Here is a 15,592-nt window from a genome sequence, read left to right as displayed (position 1 = left end):
AAGAATCTAGAAAAAGAGGTAAAGCAGCAAAAAGCAGATACAAGATAGAAACAGTGATCTTTACAACACTTAAAAGCTCCACCAACACTAAAGAAAGGTGATTAAAAACCAATGCTACTTGCAAACACAGGCATGGCAGAAGGGATACAAAGATGTAAGATTGATCCATGAGTTACATGATACCATTTCTCTGTTTCTACTTAGAACACTTTAAGGGTGTGCCTTCAGACAAGATGCAGCAGTTAACCCTGAAAGTAATCCTGGCTCCTTCTGGTACCAAATAAATCCACTTACTAAAACCTGGAAGGCAACACCTTCAAATAAAGGGTGCTGTGTTCCCCATGAAGAGCCAGAAGCCTAACTCCAAAAGCCCTCAAAGAGGGCCTACAAAGAGGGAGCTTCCAATACAGAAGCCAGTGCATCCCCAGGAATTGGGAGTTGTGGCTTTCTATGCCCCTTTCCTAGGCCATGACTGCAGCCAGTGAGCAGCACCAGTGAAACCAAATGGTGTAGCTGAGGACACTGCCAGGCACACACTCATCTCCTGACAGTGTGTGTGGACAACCAGGACCTCTAAGCCAGGACTCCCAGAAGAGCAAATATCTTCCCCATGGATATTTCAGTGCCAAGTCCCACATCCCAGATAAAAAAGAAGCGCGGCCTCCCTTCCCAGAGATTCCTCTGCATCCTGATAAAGTTACACTAACCATAATAGCCTTGTTTTACGTATTACATGTACTGTAACATTGAAAATTGGTCTGCAGTTATGTAATTGCAGAGGAAATGGCTACAGCCCTGCTCAGCCCAGCTGAAAATGCCATCCCACGACGCCTCCACCGCAGGCACGGCTCCCAGGGGCTGCAGGAAAGAGCTCCCACCCTGCCTGCAGGCAGAGCAGCAGCAGCAGGGGCAGAGGGGCACGGGACTGTGCTCATACTTCACTGTCTGTCAGGTTTTCCACTGCAAACACTGTTTATACCTTGACCATTTCAAGCCTCATCCATGCAAAACTTGGCAGAGAGAGAGTGCTCTGGCCCTCCCTCTTCCACCTTAAAGAGATCTGTCAGACTCCTGCTTTAAAGTCACAACATTTCTTTTCTGCAACAGAAATACATTTTTAAGTCATTCCACGAGGTTTTTTTTGGTTAAGGTTTAAAAGAAGCCTGTGTAGTTGACAGACAGGACTTACGTCAACTATTCACATAGTTTTTCTGAAACAACTCAGAAATGTTTAGATAGTGTTGGACAGAGCAGGTTGATTACACCATGCCTTTAAACAAATCACAGTCACCTCTAGCAAGAAACACAAGCCCTGTAACTACAGCCCGTCCCCAGGCAACATCTGTAGAGACTGTAAACCTCCTTTTTTCTCCTGATGCATTTGTGGCCATTGCTACATGCAGATTTCTCTCCCAGCTAAGTAAAAAAGAAAGAGAAATATTCATCAGATATAACAGGCACACAGGGTATTTTGCTCTTACAAACAGAATTAAGGTCTGAAGGACAACTTTTGAGCCAAGATAGATGCTTGCTGCAAAAACCAAATGCTGGAGCCTGAGAGCTGGTACACTACTAAATAACTTGTTCTGAAGTACAACAGCTTTATTTAAGTCTAGCAAGGTTTGCTTCCATAGTAATCGTAGCAGCAACCAGGTTGTCATGACCCAAAGGCTTCACAACTCAGATTAAAGGTTTTGGAAATTATTCACAACATATGCTACACTGACCTTGCTCTTAAGTCATAATACTGGACAGAAGCTTCAACTTCAAATACTGTTCAAGTAATAACTTTCACTAGCACAATAATGAAGACAACTTATCCAGCTCTTTCAGTGAAAAAAAACCAAATAAGACAAGGCCCTACTAAATGGGCTGGTACATATCTACCTGTGAGACACCTTAAATATCATCTCTCACATGAGAAAAGTAACACTGAGTAATACCATACAGTAAGTGTGACACACTTAAGATGAAGCCAAAGAAACTTGATGAAAACACATAAGGCTTCAATAAGTCAAACACCAGATATCTCCCCCTCCTTCTACCTCTGCCCTATACACTGGACTTTGAACAAGCACAACTTACGTCCTTTCAGGGGAGCACACAATTTGGAAGCAAACATCAGAAAAGATGGTAACTCTAGCTCAGGCCCTAGAAGTGTGCAGAAGAAAACTTCCATCAGGATGCAAAATGTGCACCATCATTTGGAAACTGATTGTGAGGTTCCTTGTGTAAAAGCCATAGGGACATTTGACCAGAAAAGAGAAGGTGTTTTTTTCCTATGAAAGCCATGTAACAAAGCCAAGTTGAAGTTTTTTCTGCTCCAGAAAACAAAAGAACCATTTAAGTGTCCTTGGCATCAGCAAGCAACCCTATTCAGGCACGGTTTTAAAATGAAAGTGTCAACTGTGCCTTTACACGTCTAACCTCCCCAAAGTACAGTTAAACACCTAAAGCAGACATGATATCCTATATACATGTCTATACATACAAGGAAGTTGAAAATATTGGCCCAACAGCACATCCAACACACACTGTCCAGTCTGACAGGACTTGTCAGCTGTCAGCTAACAAGCTGTCCAGCCACTCCTCCTTCCTTTCACTGCAAGGTGACATCCAAAACACCTTCTATCTTCCTTGTATGGATTAGAAGAACGAGCCTAATTTATACATCACAGGTAAAGTTTCACAACACTTACAAGGTCAACATAACCATACAGTCAAATGAAGTATTACACATGCGTGTAGCCCAATAATCTCATTTTCTTAGAAACTATATCCCCATGCTCTTAGAGGTCATAACCACATCTCCTAGCTTTGCTTGCTTACACTAAGCAAGATACTCAAATTCAAGGCATAATTCGTAAGTTTTGAAAGTTGACTCTTGAGAAACTTTTGCTAGTTTCATTACATGCCATCCAAAGGTTCAGCTGTAGCTGAAGAGACGAGACGACATAGTATTGAAGCCTTTCCTGTGGTATCCATAACCTAGGGAGAATTAAGACACTGTTTGGAGTCCTGTTACTAGAATAACTAAACTGTGAGTTCCCTACCAGAACAGTTAAATCAGGCATCCAAGCAAGTGATGCTCTCTCCATCACCAGTCTGTGACTTATGAGCTTATCTAATTTTTTAAAAAATATATTTTTTAAGGATATAGATATCTTTATTTTGTACATATGTAAATATAAAGAGCAAAATTACAGCATGGAATTCCAGGCTTCAGATTTCCTTTCTTGTTTACATGGACATCTGGCTGCCAAGCATTAGAATATGGTTTCAAGAACTATAATCCAAATTTAAGGATGTCCCCTGAGAAGAGTCACATTCCTGGACCCACTAATTAATTCAAACCCTGACAGTCTCCATTTCCATCTCCACATACCATGTGGTTCAATACAATATGGTCCGAACTGTGCTAGGCAGAGAGGCCACACTAAATGAAAACACAAAGGAACTGTAACTGGAATTCAGACACTTCTTGTACTATTTAACAGCCCAGTTAATTCCCTTGGCTCCATAAGCCATTATCCAAGACAAGGATATCATGAATATGAAGTTGCCACAACATAACCAAGCTTGCTCTGATGGCACCGACACCCACCATTGACAATGAGAAGCTGTAGGCTTGGAAGGGAGGATGCTTATCCAGTAGGCCAGACACAGTTCAAGAAAGAAGTGAAGACATTTTTCCCTCTTCAATCATAGCTATTGCTTTAAAGTGGGGCAGATGAGCAGTTTGATTTCTATTGGTTTTGCAAGCGATACAGCCAGTACCCAGGGTATTTCTGTTTGCACTAGCCAGTGCTTTCCACACACAATCCTTTTGGACTCCACACTAAATCACCAGCCAGCAAATGACTGTATCACTTTGAGCCAAACAAGCATGAGGCTCTCATACAACAGAGAAATTACCACTCCACTGAAAGAAGGAAAAAAAATACAATGCACGGTCATCTTTGTGGATAATCTGGCTCAAAGCTCTGGAAGCTGAATTTGAACCTCGGATCAGGGTGCTCTAGTGTTCCCCAGCTCTGCTGTGTCCAGCACAATCCAGAGCCTGCCAGTGGCAGGAGCCCTGAATGTGGAGGTACCACACATGAGCCTTGGCTTGAACAGATCCAAATGTCAGCAGCTCCTCTGGATGAGGACACACAAGTCACGAGTGGGCTGGAAACCAGTCCTGGACAACAGCTCTGGATTAATACACAAGGAGTGCTGGAGGGGAGGAGGGGGAGCTGCTGAAGACAGGCAGTTATTCAAACCAGCTGCTAAGCCACTCCAACCACTCACACGTACACAGTCTCCTGCATGTGTTCTGCCCAACTCAAAGCTACCAGGCATCCAAAAGTTAAAGTACACAAAAGAAATCTATACAAACACTTGCCAAAAATCTCATTTTCCAAGTGCAAGTTGGTTATTCCACGCACAGCAGAAGGGGATTTCATCTTGCTTTTATATGACAGCCTCTGCCTCTCTGCCTCAAAATTCCCCAATTAACACTTCTGCAAGAAGTTTTGAAACTGTGCATGGCCACGTATTTATCTACGCACATTCTCTCCCCTCCCTACCGAGCTCTGGGCCACGGGCTAAGCTGTCAAGCCAAGTTTCATCCCAAGCAATTTTTAAACACTCATCCTATAAATCCTCTGCAAAGGGAGTTAGTAATGGAAATACTGACAGAAACTTGAAGAGACAGCAGGGCAACTACAGCAGCCTACTATACATCAGCTTCATTAGCTGCAGATCCTTCTCTCCGTCACCTTCATTTTCCATTAGCGTACCTTGGCTAATTAACACACAAAACCCATGAAACATTCTTACAGTAGAAGGCAACATTTGGCCCTTAGCCCAAAGCAACATCGAGAAACTTCAACATCCTCTGCCAGACATAGTAACTGTACCAGATGGAGCAAACGTACAGCTAACAAGTAGCGATGAGGAAACTGAAAGCAGAGGAACAAATGCAAAAATTGGACCACTGAGGAAAAAGCAGCAAATGTAACTTACCGCTTTCATTTTTCTCTATGACATCCACGACCTCTCCAGCCTGGAGGCTGATCTCAGAGTTTTCCTGCTTCTCATAGTTGGACACCACCACATATTGCTCCAGGATCATGGGTTCAGAGCTAGCATCAGCACCTGGGGAAGGGAAAAAGCAAGCCGTAAGCCAGCTTCCAGCCATGGCTCCTTGAGAGCGACCTCCGTCCATCCGATTCACAACAGGCCAACTTGTCACCAGAGCCAAGCGAATCAGCAAACAACCTTGGCTCGCAGCATATCCCCAAATGGCTGGCCATATAGAAACAGCCTCCTCTGGCCCACAACCCAGCAGCACAGAGGGACATTGGAGAGAAGAAGCAGAAAAAAGGGGAAGAAAAAAAAATATAAAATGGAGCCAAAAAAGTGAATTAGTTGCACAGTTTCATGATGGGTTCTGAAAATAAACCTCTTCCCAACATGGTTTCCACGATCCTTGCTCCCATTCAGAGAGAAAAATCCTGGGCAGAAGCAGTATAAATCCACAGCTGAGCCATCCCCCCAGTAAACCCAAAGAAGAAACAGCTCTCCCCTTGGCGGCTCAGCTCCTTCTCCACTCTAAAGGCTTGAGCTGAAAGTCAAGAGGGGGCTGTAGATGCCAATCATATTCGTCTGCACTGCAGCCCTTAAATAGAAACACATGAGCGGGACTGAAAGAGAGGGAGGTGGGGTGGAGGGAGCGAGGGGAGGGCGGGGAAGAGTGTTTACTTGAAACAGAAGAAGAAAAAAAGTTCTAGCGCCAGATCGCCGCTCGAACACGGCCACCCCCGCCTGCCCCCCGCCAGCCCCGCAGTTCCGCATTCCCCGGGCAGAGCAGCCCCGGCGGGACGGGGCTCGGCTCCCCCTCTCCATCGCCCTTCTGGAGCCCCCGGAGCCAGCCCCAGTTGTCTGATTTCTCTTCGGACCAAGGGCTTTCGGCTGTCAGAGCCATTTATGAATGAGAGCAGGCGCTCACGCGAACAGGGGCCACGAGAGGTGCAAAATAACTCTCTCCTCCCTCCCTTCCCCCACGCTGCTGGTCTTTTTTCTATTATTCTTATTATTTCTGACTTTTTCACCCCCAATCCGAAACCATGCATTTCGAGGTGGAGCCACGAGGCAGGCACAGCACAGTGCCAGATGTGGAAGGAGCCCTTGGGCTGCTGCATCCCGGCTCTGCAGTGCAACACAAACAGTGCAGAAGGGGCCTCTGCACTCCCCAGCGCAGGCACAGACTCACTGTGCTCGGCCTAGAAACCGCCTTGAAAAGTCGTGAAAACCTCTCAGTTTAGGTCCTTACTTTGTAAGAGCCAACATGCCTTAATGCAGAATTGTTTTACAGGTTTTCTCAGTTATAGAAGTTTGGGACACCGGCATTGTACATTTTACATATTAAGAGACAGTTCCTGTCGCCCTGGATTGAGATGTGGATTGAAAAGGAGGGCAGAAGCAGACATACAACTTGCTGAATATCCTATTTTACACAACAGGGAGTAGACAGGGAGCCAGGAGCAGATTCCAGGTTTTCCTGAATTTCTGATGACAAATTGGCTACAAGAGAGGGGAAGGAAGCAGCATGGTCTGAAACTGTCCACCAGAGAAGTCAAGGGACTGACAGCCAAGCACAGGATGCTGGGTGCTGTATTTCCAAACTCAGCATGTTCATATGTGTTTGGACTGGAGATGCAAAGTGATTCTACAGACAAGTAATTAGCATCCCTGCCAAGAAAGAGGTAAAGAATGCATCAGCCATTAAAACAGCATCCTGTGAAATGAAAATCCTAGAAAAAAAAGCAATTAATCCAACTGTTTCCTGAAAGGAAACACTATCACAATGCCTCCCCTTGGAACGGGTTTAAGAAACCTAGAAAATTAGAAGACTTCCTAGCTCCCTAAGCATGCCTCTGCCTCTCCTTATATTACCAAAGTTAATTTTCTCTAAAGAGGAGTCATCTCCTCTAGAAGCTTGTGTTTAAGAGATTTAGCTTTTCTATAGATAGTTGAACCACAGCCAGTAGCAGGATTAGGAGGAGAAGACCATGGAAATTTATAATACAAATTTTCACCATAGCTGTCCATTCCAAATAAGCATCACGTTTCTCTTCATGATCAATCAACCTGACTCATGCCCTTTGGTTTAAACCAGTGCTACCTGGGCTACCTAGAGTATGATGCTTTCCCCTGTTTCACACTGTTTCCCACACGGTCCTTTCTCCAGTCTAGAATCCAGCAGCATTATAATCTTCCTTAGGCAAGTGATACCTACAACCCCTTCTTTGTTTTAGTCTTGAGATAAATACAAGTTTTTAAACCAGAAACAAAAGGCACTATGGACTTATGTCTGTGCATGTGCACCAGCAGAGAATTCAGTGTGTAGAAAGGCAAGAGGGACCTAACAGTGGCAAGTGGAGCAAGGGGTGTGCAGGAAGCTAATTGCTAAACCAGCAATTCAAATGCCTCCTTTCCTCCAACCTACTAGGCAGTTTTCATGGGACTGGAGTAAGGAAAAAAAATCCAAGACTGCATTGGCTTGGTGGCCGGAGCAGTGTTCATGTGATGCACGTGTCCCTGCTGGGAACAAGGAGAGCACCAGGCTGGAGCACAGGCTGGCAAACACCCCACTGGCAGCCACAGAGGCCAAGCCAGGAGCCATGTGCCAGGGGAATGCCCTTGCCAGGAAACACGGAGAATCGGCACTTCAAATCCAACTCCACAACTCTGCTTTCAAAAAAAAAAAAAAAAAAAAAAAAAAAAAAAAAAAAAAAAAAAAAAAAAAGGCAAGATAGGTTATATCTGCATTCTCGTATCTGAAACCCAGCAGGCTTCTCTGGGTTACTATATCCTGCCTTGGATAAGGTACTGCAGGAGAATTTCTTTGTCACTACAGTGGCTAGAGGAACACATACAATTAAGAGATTGTTTTAACAGATGCTTGTATAGGTGCTACAGGGCTCCTATTAAGACAAAAAAAATAGGGTGATAAATTCCTTGGTCTAGGAAGTAACCAAGGTCAAACAAACTTGTTCATTTACAGCTGCAGCAGATCATGCCTAGAAGATTTCCCCCTTTCGAGGCGTGGGGTCCGTCTGGCTCCTGGAGTGATGGTCACCCAAGATTAGGTACTGCACAGAAGGGAAGACTCCAGTAAGAGCAAAGAAAGGAAGAAGAGCAGGAGGAAAAGCCAGAGAAACAGCTCCGTCCAGTAACCAAAACCCTTAACCATTTTCTGGGTAGCCGGGTTTGGGTTGTTACTAAATTCCCCTCAGGCACAGTAAGAGACTTTATTCCTCCTCAGCCTTCCATCCCCCACAAGCTTCTTTAGATGAATTACTCCTCAGTGACACTCAGGATGCCCACAACATTGCTGCTACACTATGTCAGACTCTCCAAAGGGGATTCAAAAGAACAAGACAGGCAACACCACAGGGAGCACAGCACCAATTACACCCGCTGCCGTGGGCGCTTCCGCATCCCTGCCAATTAGTTCAGGTCTAATTTGTAACACAGGACACAGCATGCATTGAAGAGTAACAGCCTGCTCAGTGTGAGCACACCAGAGGAGAGGGATGCAGCATGGCACGAGTTTCCCAGCAAGCTCACATGCAGCTACAATGCCACCCTGACACAATAGCCCTACTTTTTAAAAAGTGTCTTCAGCCCAGGCAGGAGAAATGGAGAGCAGAGGATAAGTTAACATTGATGTGCCAGGTAGAGGTCCCCCCTCCTCTCCCTCCAAAAAAGCAGAATTAGTGTTTTGGTTAAGCTCCAGCTTGCAAGCCCTCCCCAGAGCAGAGCAGAGATTGCCAGCTGAAATAAGAGTTTGCTTGCCTCTCCATTTCTTTTTGCCTCGAGTCCGTTTCCTGGTTAAAGTCTTGAGGATACCCCTCCTCCTCTCCATAGGGCTCCACTTTACAATCCTCCCGCTCCTCGCTCCTCACCTCAGCACTTCTCTTCCTAGGGCGGAGCAGAAATGTCATTGGAGCTTGTCCATGCCCCTCACAGCTGGCACTGTTAAGTGACACAGTTGCACCCTGTCCCCCTCACCAGGCAGCGAGGAGGGAGCATCATTCCTCCTGCTGCACTCGGAGTCCAGCAACTACTGTGAAAGCCTCCTAAATAAGAGCGCAGAACGTCCGTTCCAACATCATCCTCCTCCTGTGTTGCAACAGCTCAGACCTACGATGGTTTTGCAATAGCCAAAAATGAAAACCACCAACTGGACTCCAAAAATAAAATCATCTGGATATGGGAATGCGAGACTCCTGATCTTTGCCAGATTACTCCGTTGTTATCAGGCTATAAACATGTCTGCTCTTTTAATCCATACAGTACACAGGCTCTTACATTGCCCTTTCATGACTATCAATCAAGCAGTTACAGATTGAGACTAAATGAATTAATACTGGGCTGGTCAGTGGAAGTCCTGCAGAGGCAGCCAAAACCACAGAAACGGCCAGTGAGTGCCACAGGGGTGAGTCACAGCTGAACAAGCAGCTGGCAGGTAGTCCAGCCCTTCCGACACGGGCACAGCTGCTGGGACACGTGCAGGGGCTGCACGCTGGGCTGCCTGGCACACACGGCCCCCAGGGCCCTGGCATGCCGTAAGATAATGGCACAGCTCTGCACTTTTCCACGCACAGGGAGGAGTAACTGTGGTAGCTTGGATCTAGAGCTGCGGTTTCTTGTTAAAGCCAGTTCTCAAAGGGCAAACTTTTATGTATCTCTGGAAAACTCCTTTTGGGGGAAGGATGAAGGGAAAAAAAAATACCCAGAATAGCTGCAAGCCTGCTTAAAATCCTCAGATCAGTCTAACCCCTTACAGCAATCATACACCCAGCTCTAAACACATGGAATTCCTTCCCCTAAAAGCTTCACCTCTTCTCTTTCTTATCAGAAGGACATGACTATAATAAATAAACATTAAAATTGCATGTTTTCTTTTAACCTTCCACCCATGATTTATCCTGAACTGTGTTAAGATAGAGAGCTTAAGTCCACCTAAAAATTGGGTTAAGGGTGTATTGCACACAAGATAAAACAGACTTTGCCATGTAATGCATGTGAGAGTACACAAGAGTTCATCATATTGCAGCAGTGTTGGAAAAGTTCTTAAAATAACCAGGTACTAGAGCACGCAGTGAGGTGAGACTAATGAAGCCTGCTACAAATCTCTATGGGGACAACATGGATTCAGATCAAAACTGTTTCCCAGTCTAGGATCTCTCTTCTGTTCACTGAGAGGGTTTTGTTTTGTGTTGGTATTTTGGATATTTGTCTGGTTTTTATTCTTAGTGTGCCCCAAACAATTGGGGCTTTGACTCATCTCCTAGATACCCCTGCACTCCAGCCTGCCATGCTTCAACCCTGTTGCCACTTAGCAAAATTCAGACTTTATTTATACATCAATTATTCCTGGAGGTAAGACTACTACTGCCACAAGCTGTGAGTGAAGGGGATTCATCTTCATCCCCCCTGCCAGACAGCAATCCTCCCAATCCCAGTAGTGTTTAACTTCGGATCTCAGAGGCTCTTGGTGTAGCAACACTGAGCCACAAAGCTTTAAGGACAGAGACAAAAGTTCATCACTTCCCACAGTTATTTCAGAAATTCAGTACAAATCCAATCTCAAGGTCTGGATTATTGCCAATTATAGAAGAAAATAAACATTTGGGCAAGTCTATCAAATGGGTTATTAATACACTACGATTCCTGTAGTTCTTCCCTGAGCTTAGTCAGGTAGCTCTTTTTCACAGCACAAAGATACTCTATTGCATTTGCAGAAGGAGGTGACACCCTGCTATTAGATGAGTGAAAAGCAGAAAGGGAATGGTTTGGATCTGACCACCTAGGTAATACAGAAGGCCCAAAGCCAGGGAAGTCTGGCCTAAATCCTTTTCAAAACCCCAAAGAATGCCCAAGAATAAAACAAGATTGAGCATTATGCACCCAGCAATGTCCAGGTTAGCATGTAAACCCTCTCACCACAGGTTGGCAGCCACGATTGATGTACAAGAAGTTTCTCCATAAGTGAGCATCCATCCAGCCATCCACTTTCCTAGCTCAAGTGCTCTGCAAGCCTTTCAGGACATGGGGCAATAGTAGCCAAAGCTCTAGCCCTTCTTGTTAGAGCCCTTCCTTTTGGCTAAACATGTCAAGATCTGGTCTAGATGGTAATCCATGAGCTGCACTATGTCTCTCCTAACTGGATTGCTGCTACAAACAGCTGTAGGGGGCCCACATCAACAGCACACACTGCCACCAAGAAGAGGCTGTGATCAGCAATCATAGCAGCAAAAATTTAACTGGATGCCTGGATTCATTCCCCACCATAATACACACATAGTACTTTCTGTCACTTCCAGGAATCAAGATCTGGGTGAGCCTTCAAGCGTCTGGGACAAGTGGCAGCTTTAAGGTAGACTGTGGCTTCCAGCACTGGAGTGTGTGTGACACTCAGCTAAAACCATCAGCAAAACACAGCCCCCACAGGGAGCACCTCAGGAATGAGCCTGGCCCATGGTAAATGGCAGGAGCTCTCTCAAGCAGCTGCTCCAGTTCAGTTCTTCCCTCTTTACAGCCCTCAGCAGCATTTCCAACAAAATCCTGACCAACAGAAAAATTCAGTGCTGACTTTTGCCAAGTGGAGCCTATTGGTCTCGGGATTTTTATTTTTTATTTTTGATCTGCTAGGTTTTAAAACAGAGCCAAGAAAAATTAGAGGCAGGAGGGTGAAAGTAAAAAGTTGAGTCCTCTTTCCACTCCTTCTGGAAAGTTGGCTCTCTGAGCAGTGATTCCAACCAACTAGGTTACAGGTAGCAACAGTTAAGAATACTTAAGTATTTTGCACACAAATCTGTTAAACTGCTTGGAGATCTTCACACAGCTGCCAAACTGGGTCTTCCACTAAGATGAAGTCACCAATATACTCTGGCATTTGCCCTAGTCCTGCTCAGTGGTGCAACACATTCATATCCCTCCACATGGCACAAATCCACCAGCCAAGGATTTTAACAGCAGTCAGGGTGACCAAACTAGAGTCCCACCACAGCATCTCAGAGTGTAGCTGTGTGGAACTCATCTTTTTCCAAAGTACAAAATGAAACCACTTTAAAGTCTTTGTTAGAGTCTCCATTTCATGGAGCAGGTTCATAACCTCAGCTAGAGCTTGGGCAGCATGAAACTGGCTTCTATTCTCATCTCTAAGCCACAGCCTGGCTAGGACACATAAATGTACTACATAGGTAAAGATCACATCCAAATTCAAGTCTGATCTACCACCTTGACACATCAGGATACAGCCTGTGGCAGATCTGGCCTGAAGAACAGCTATTTTGGGAACTGGGGATTCATTTGGATGAGAAACTGAAAGGCCACATGAACTAGAACAGCATGAGGAGCTAAGAACTTGCCAAATGTACATAAAACTTTTGAGCAGCACTATGTATGAACATTCACCTTCTCAAGCACCACGCAATGCAATGAATCACTTATATTTGCACACTCACCATGCACAGATTTTTTTTTTTGCCAAACTAGCGACATGCATTTAGCTAAAAGCAGTAAGCAGAAGGGAAAAAAATTCTATCTATATGAGACTTTGCTTCCTTGCCCTTCAAGAAGGCTAAAAACCTTGGCATTCAGTTTGCCATTTTCTGTATGACAACATGAAACAGTCCCAACAGGTCTATTGAGTCAAAGAAACCCAACCTCACCCCTAGCCAGAAAATCCGAGGGGTTCTTGTCATTTTTCCTGAGGGACACCACCTCTTCTGTCTCCTCTTAAACCTGTTTCTCTCCTGCACGGTCTCATTCTGTTTTTCTGTCTCAACTCCTCCATAACCTGTGAAGCAGCAGGCTCTTGTGACTGAATACTTCAGATATTTCTGCACTTTTATATCCAGTTACCACCCTCAAATTAGATCTATTCTACAAAGACGAGGCAGAATCTCCCCAAGGATATACTCAACTTCTCTAAAGAATAGCATTTCTGGAATCACAGCAGTCTTGCTCACTAAAAACTTCAGACAAGCAAGCACTCATCCATCGAGGATGGTGGGATTTTGTTCACATACTTTCAACAGGGCATGAACTTGAATATTTACCAAATCTGGTATGGAAATCAGCAGGAGTGTTTCCATCTGTCCTTGCCCTGAGACCTATATGTAGCCTTAACTGCTTGAGTCACCAGCCCAGCATCCTGTACAGACACAGGATCCATCACTTTGGTCTCTCCTTCTAAGTCTGAAGGAGAAAAGAATTCTTCTGTGATATTCCATGTCAGGTGACCAATGCTTGCAGAAGAAATCGACTGGAATCAGCAGAGGTTCTGATTCTTTATACTATAGAGCATAGCTTTTGCCTTGTATGGGACTACTGCTCCCTAGCCCCTGACACCTCACATCTAGAAGCTGTTCCTCTGGTTCCTCCTCCGTCCTGACTCGTTGCAAGGAGCAGGTTGATACTCCCTTGCACAGATTTTTCATGTGAAACCACTTCTATTTCCCGGGGAAATGCAAAGAGCATTTCAGAAGGATAGGGAGCAGACAGTTGTGTTTCTCTGCCTTATCCTGACCCATAAAGTTTCTCCCACATAGAACAGTGAGAGCACAGCTGTGCAGGCTCAACCCACACAAGAGGGCAAGCTGCCTTGTACTGTGGCTTTGAGTTGGGCAAGGAAAATAAAACCCTGCACACTACTAACCCCTGCTAGCAGCAACATCAGGGTCAGGCAGTCACCAGAAAAGCACAGCTCTTCCTTACCAGAAATCATGCATCATGAAAAACCAATACACAAGCAGACAACAGATCCTGGGTATCCACTGTCAGAGATTCACATTCAAGACAATTCCAAAACCACACACAGCTTGAACTAGAGAAATCTGGTTTTAATAGCATGCAGAACACCAAGATACAAGAATTTACCTGGAGTGACACTCTTTTTTGGAGTCTCAGACAAACTGGACATCCAAACTTGAAATCCAATCATAGGGCAGCCATGAAAAAAGAAAGTAATTAGAGACACAAGAAAACAGTCAAAACCAGTCATATCAGAAAGTCTGAGAGTTAGTAAAGACAGCTTTAAAAGAGACATTAAGTTTTTCTTAAGAGTAGTGTTGGCATGATGGGGACTCAGAGGAAGGTCAAGTCATAAGAACAACACCGTTAATTTTTACGTTTTAGTGGATTTGCAGAACTTATGAAACTGATCTGTAGGTGATCCAATTTTGAACTCTAAGAGTAAGATATGCCCTGAGCTTATTCCCAATAGCTCAGAAAACACATACCAAGAGACAGTTTGACTTATTAAGCCTCTGACCTGGAAAGCTATTTATCTTTGCAGCTGTTAATCATACCCAAAAGACACATAGACAACTCACAGAAACTGAGCTTATCAAACACATGACAGTTTCTACAAGCATCTTGTTGCCCTGAAATTGTATTAAGGAAAATAACAATAGACAAATAATGCTCCACAGAAAAGAGTACAAAGCTCCAATAAAGGTACATTCAGAGTATAACTAGAAATTCAATTTTTTAACCAATGAATGAGACAGAGATCAGGCTAAGGAGAAAGCTGATAAAGAGTTGCTGCCAACAGGTCAAAAGGTTTCCCTGCCCCCCTCCATGAAATGAGGTGGAAATACTTACTTCGGAATTTGGGAATGATCTTCAAATATTAAGTGTTAATTTTTTTCTTGAATACGCTGGAAGTGTGTTTTGAAAGTTAACAGATTTTCCCCCATTTCTAAATAACAAACATTCCCCTTCTGTGGGATGAAGGAGGAGAAGGGCAGCTGCTACTCTCTCCTTGCCTGGAAGAAGAGACATCTAGAAAGAGATGTTTATATGACTCTAAGAATTTCCTAAATTCTGACAACTCCAAAACGCAATTTGAAAAATGGATTTGCAATGGGGACCCTGTTCTGGACCCAGCAGTTTAACAATAGATAAGATGCACCCATCAACCACCTGGAGAGAAATGCAGGCTGTACTGGTGGCCTTGTCTAGTTCTTACTGACTTTTGAATTGCAAAGTGTCTCCAAGGCAGTAAAAAGATTGATAGATAGTAATGTAATAGATTCACAGTACATATGTAACTGAGGAATTGCTGGCATGACACAAAGGTTAAGAAACAGCTTTCAAACTTTCCCAATGGAAACTGGAGGTCCAAGAAACACATTGCTGTTTTCTCAGCACTAAGGGAATTCTGAGCTTTTGAAATCCTTTTTTCAAATTAAGGACACAATAGTCATCATGTAGTTGCACTGCAATTCAAATGGATTCAGTATTTTGACCACTTTACAGTAAACTCTGTATAATGGCAGCTTGGGGAAAATTCTGAAGTTATTCAACCATCTGATTCCCAAACCCATGTGCTGCACTGTCACAATACACTAAAAAATACACAGTGGTAAATAACAATTTACTTTGGACTACCATTTCAGAAAAAATGAAAAAGGCTTTGCATTGGTGAAGTGCAACAGGGAATAATCTGGCAGAGCAGCTGTGCTGTAGCTCATGGAGGGAATATACAGCATGTTTCTATTACAGACTTGGGGCATGCACGGGAAAG

At 44.3% G+C, this 15,592-nt stretch overlaps 1 protein-coding gene across 3 annotated transcripts in view; it reads right to left on the bottom strand.

Annotated features, from left to right (window-relative positions):
- Nucleotides 1-15,592, bottom strand: part of SH3PXD2A (SH3 and PX domains 2A) — a 259,186-nt gene that overhangs the window by 65,189 nt on the left and 178,405 nt on the right. For all 3 annotated transcript variants that reach the window (XM_063405375.1, XM_063405374.1, XM_063405373.1), the window contains exon 7: nucleotides 5,011-5,142. In XM_063405375.1, coding sequence (XP_063261445.1) covers nucleotides 5,011-5,142 — 132 coding nt within the window. The remainder of the gene's footprint in view (nucleotides 1-5,010; nucleotides 5,143-15,592) is intronic.

The sequence above is a fragment of the Prinia subflava genome, chromosome 9, assembly GCF_021018805.1.
Source record: "Prinia subflava isolate CZ2003 ecotype Zambia chromosome 9, Cam_Psub_1.2, whole genome shotgun sequence".
NCBI lineage: Eukaryota > Metazoa > Chordata > Aves > Passeriformes > Cisticolidae > Prinia > Prinia subflava.
Note: the sequence above shows the minus strand (reverse complement) of the source record. Positions and strands in the feature narration are given on the sequence as shown.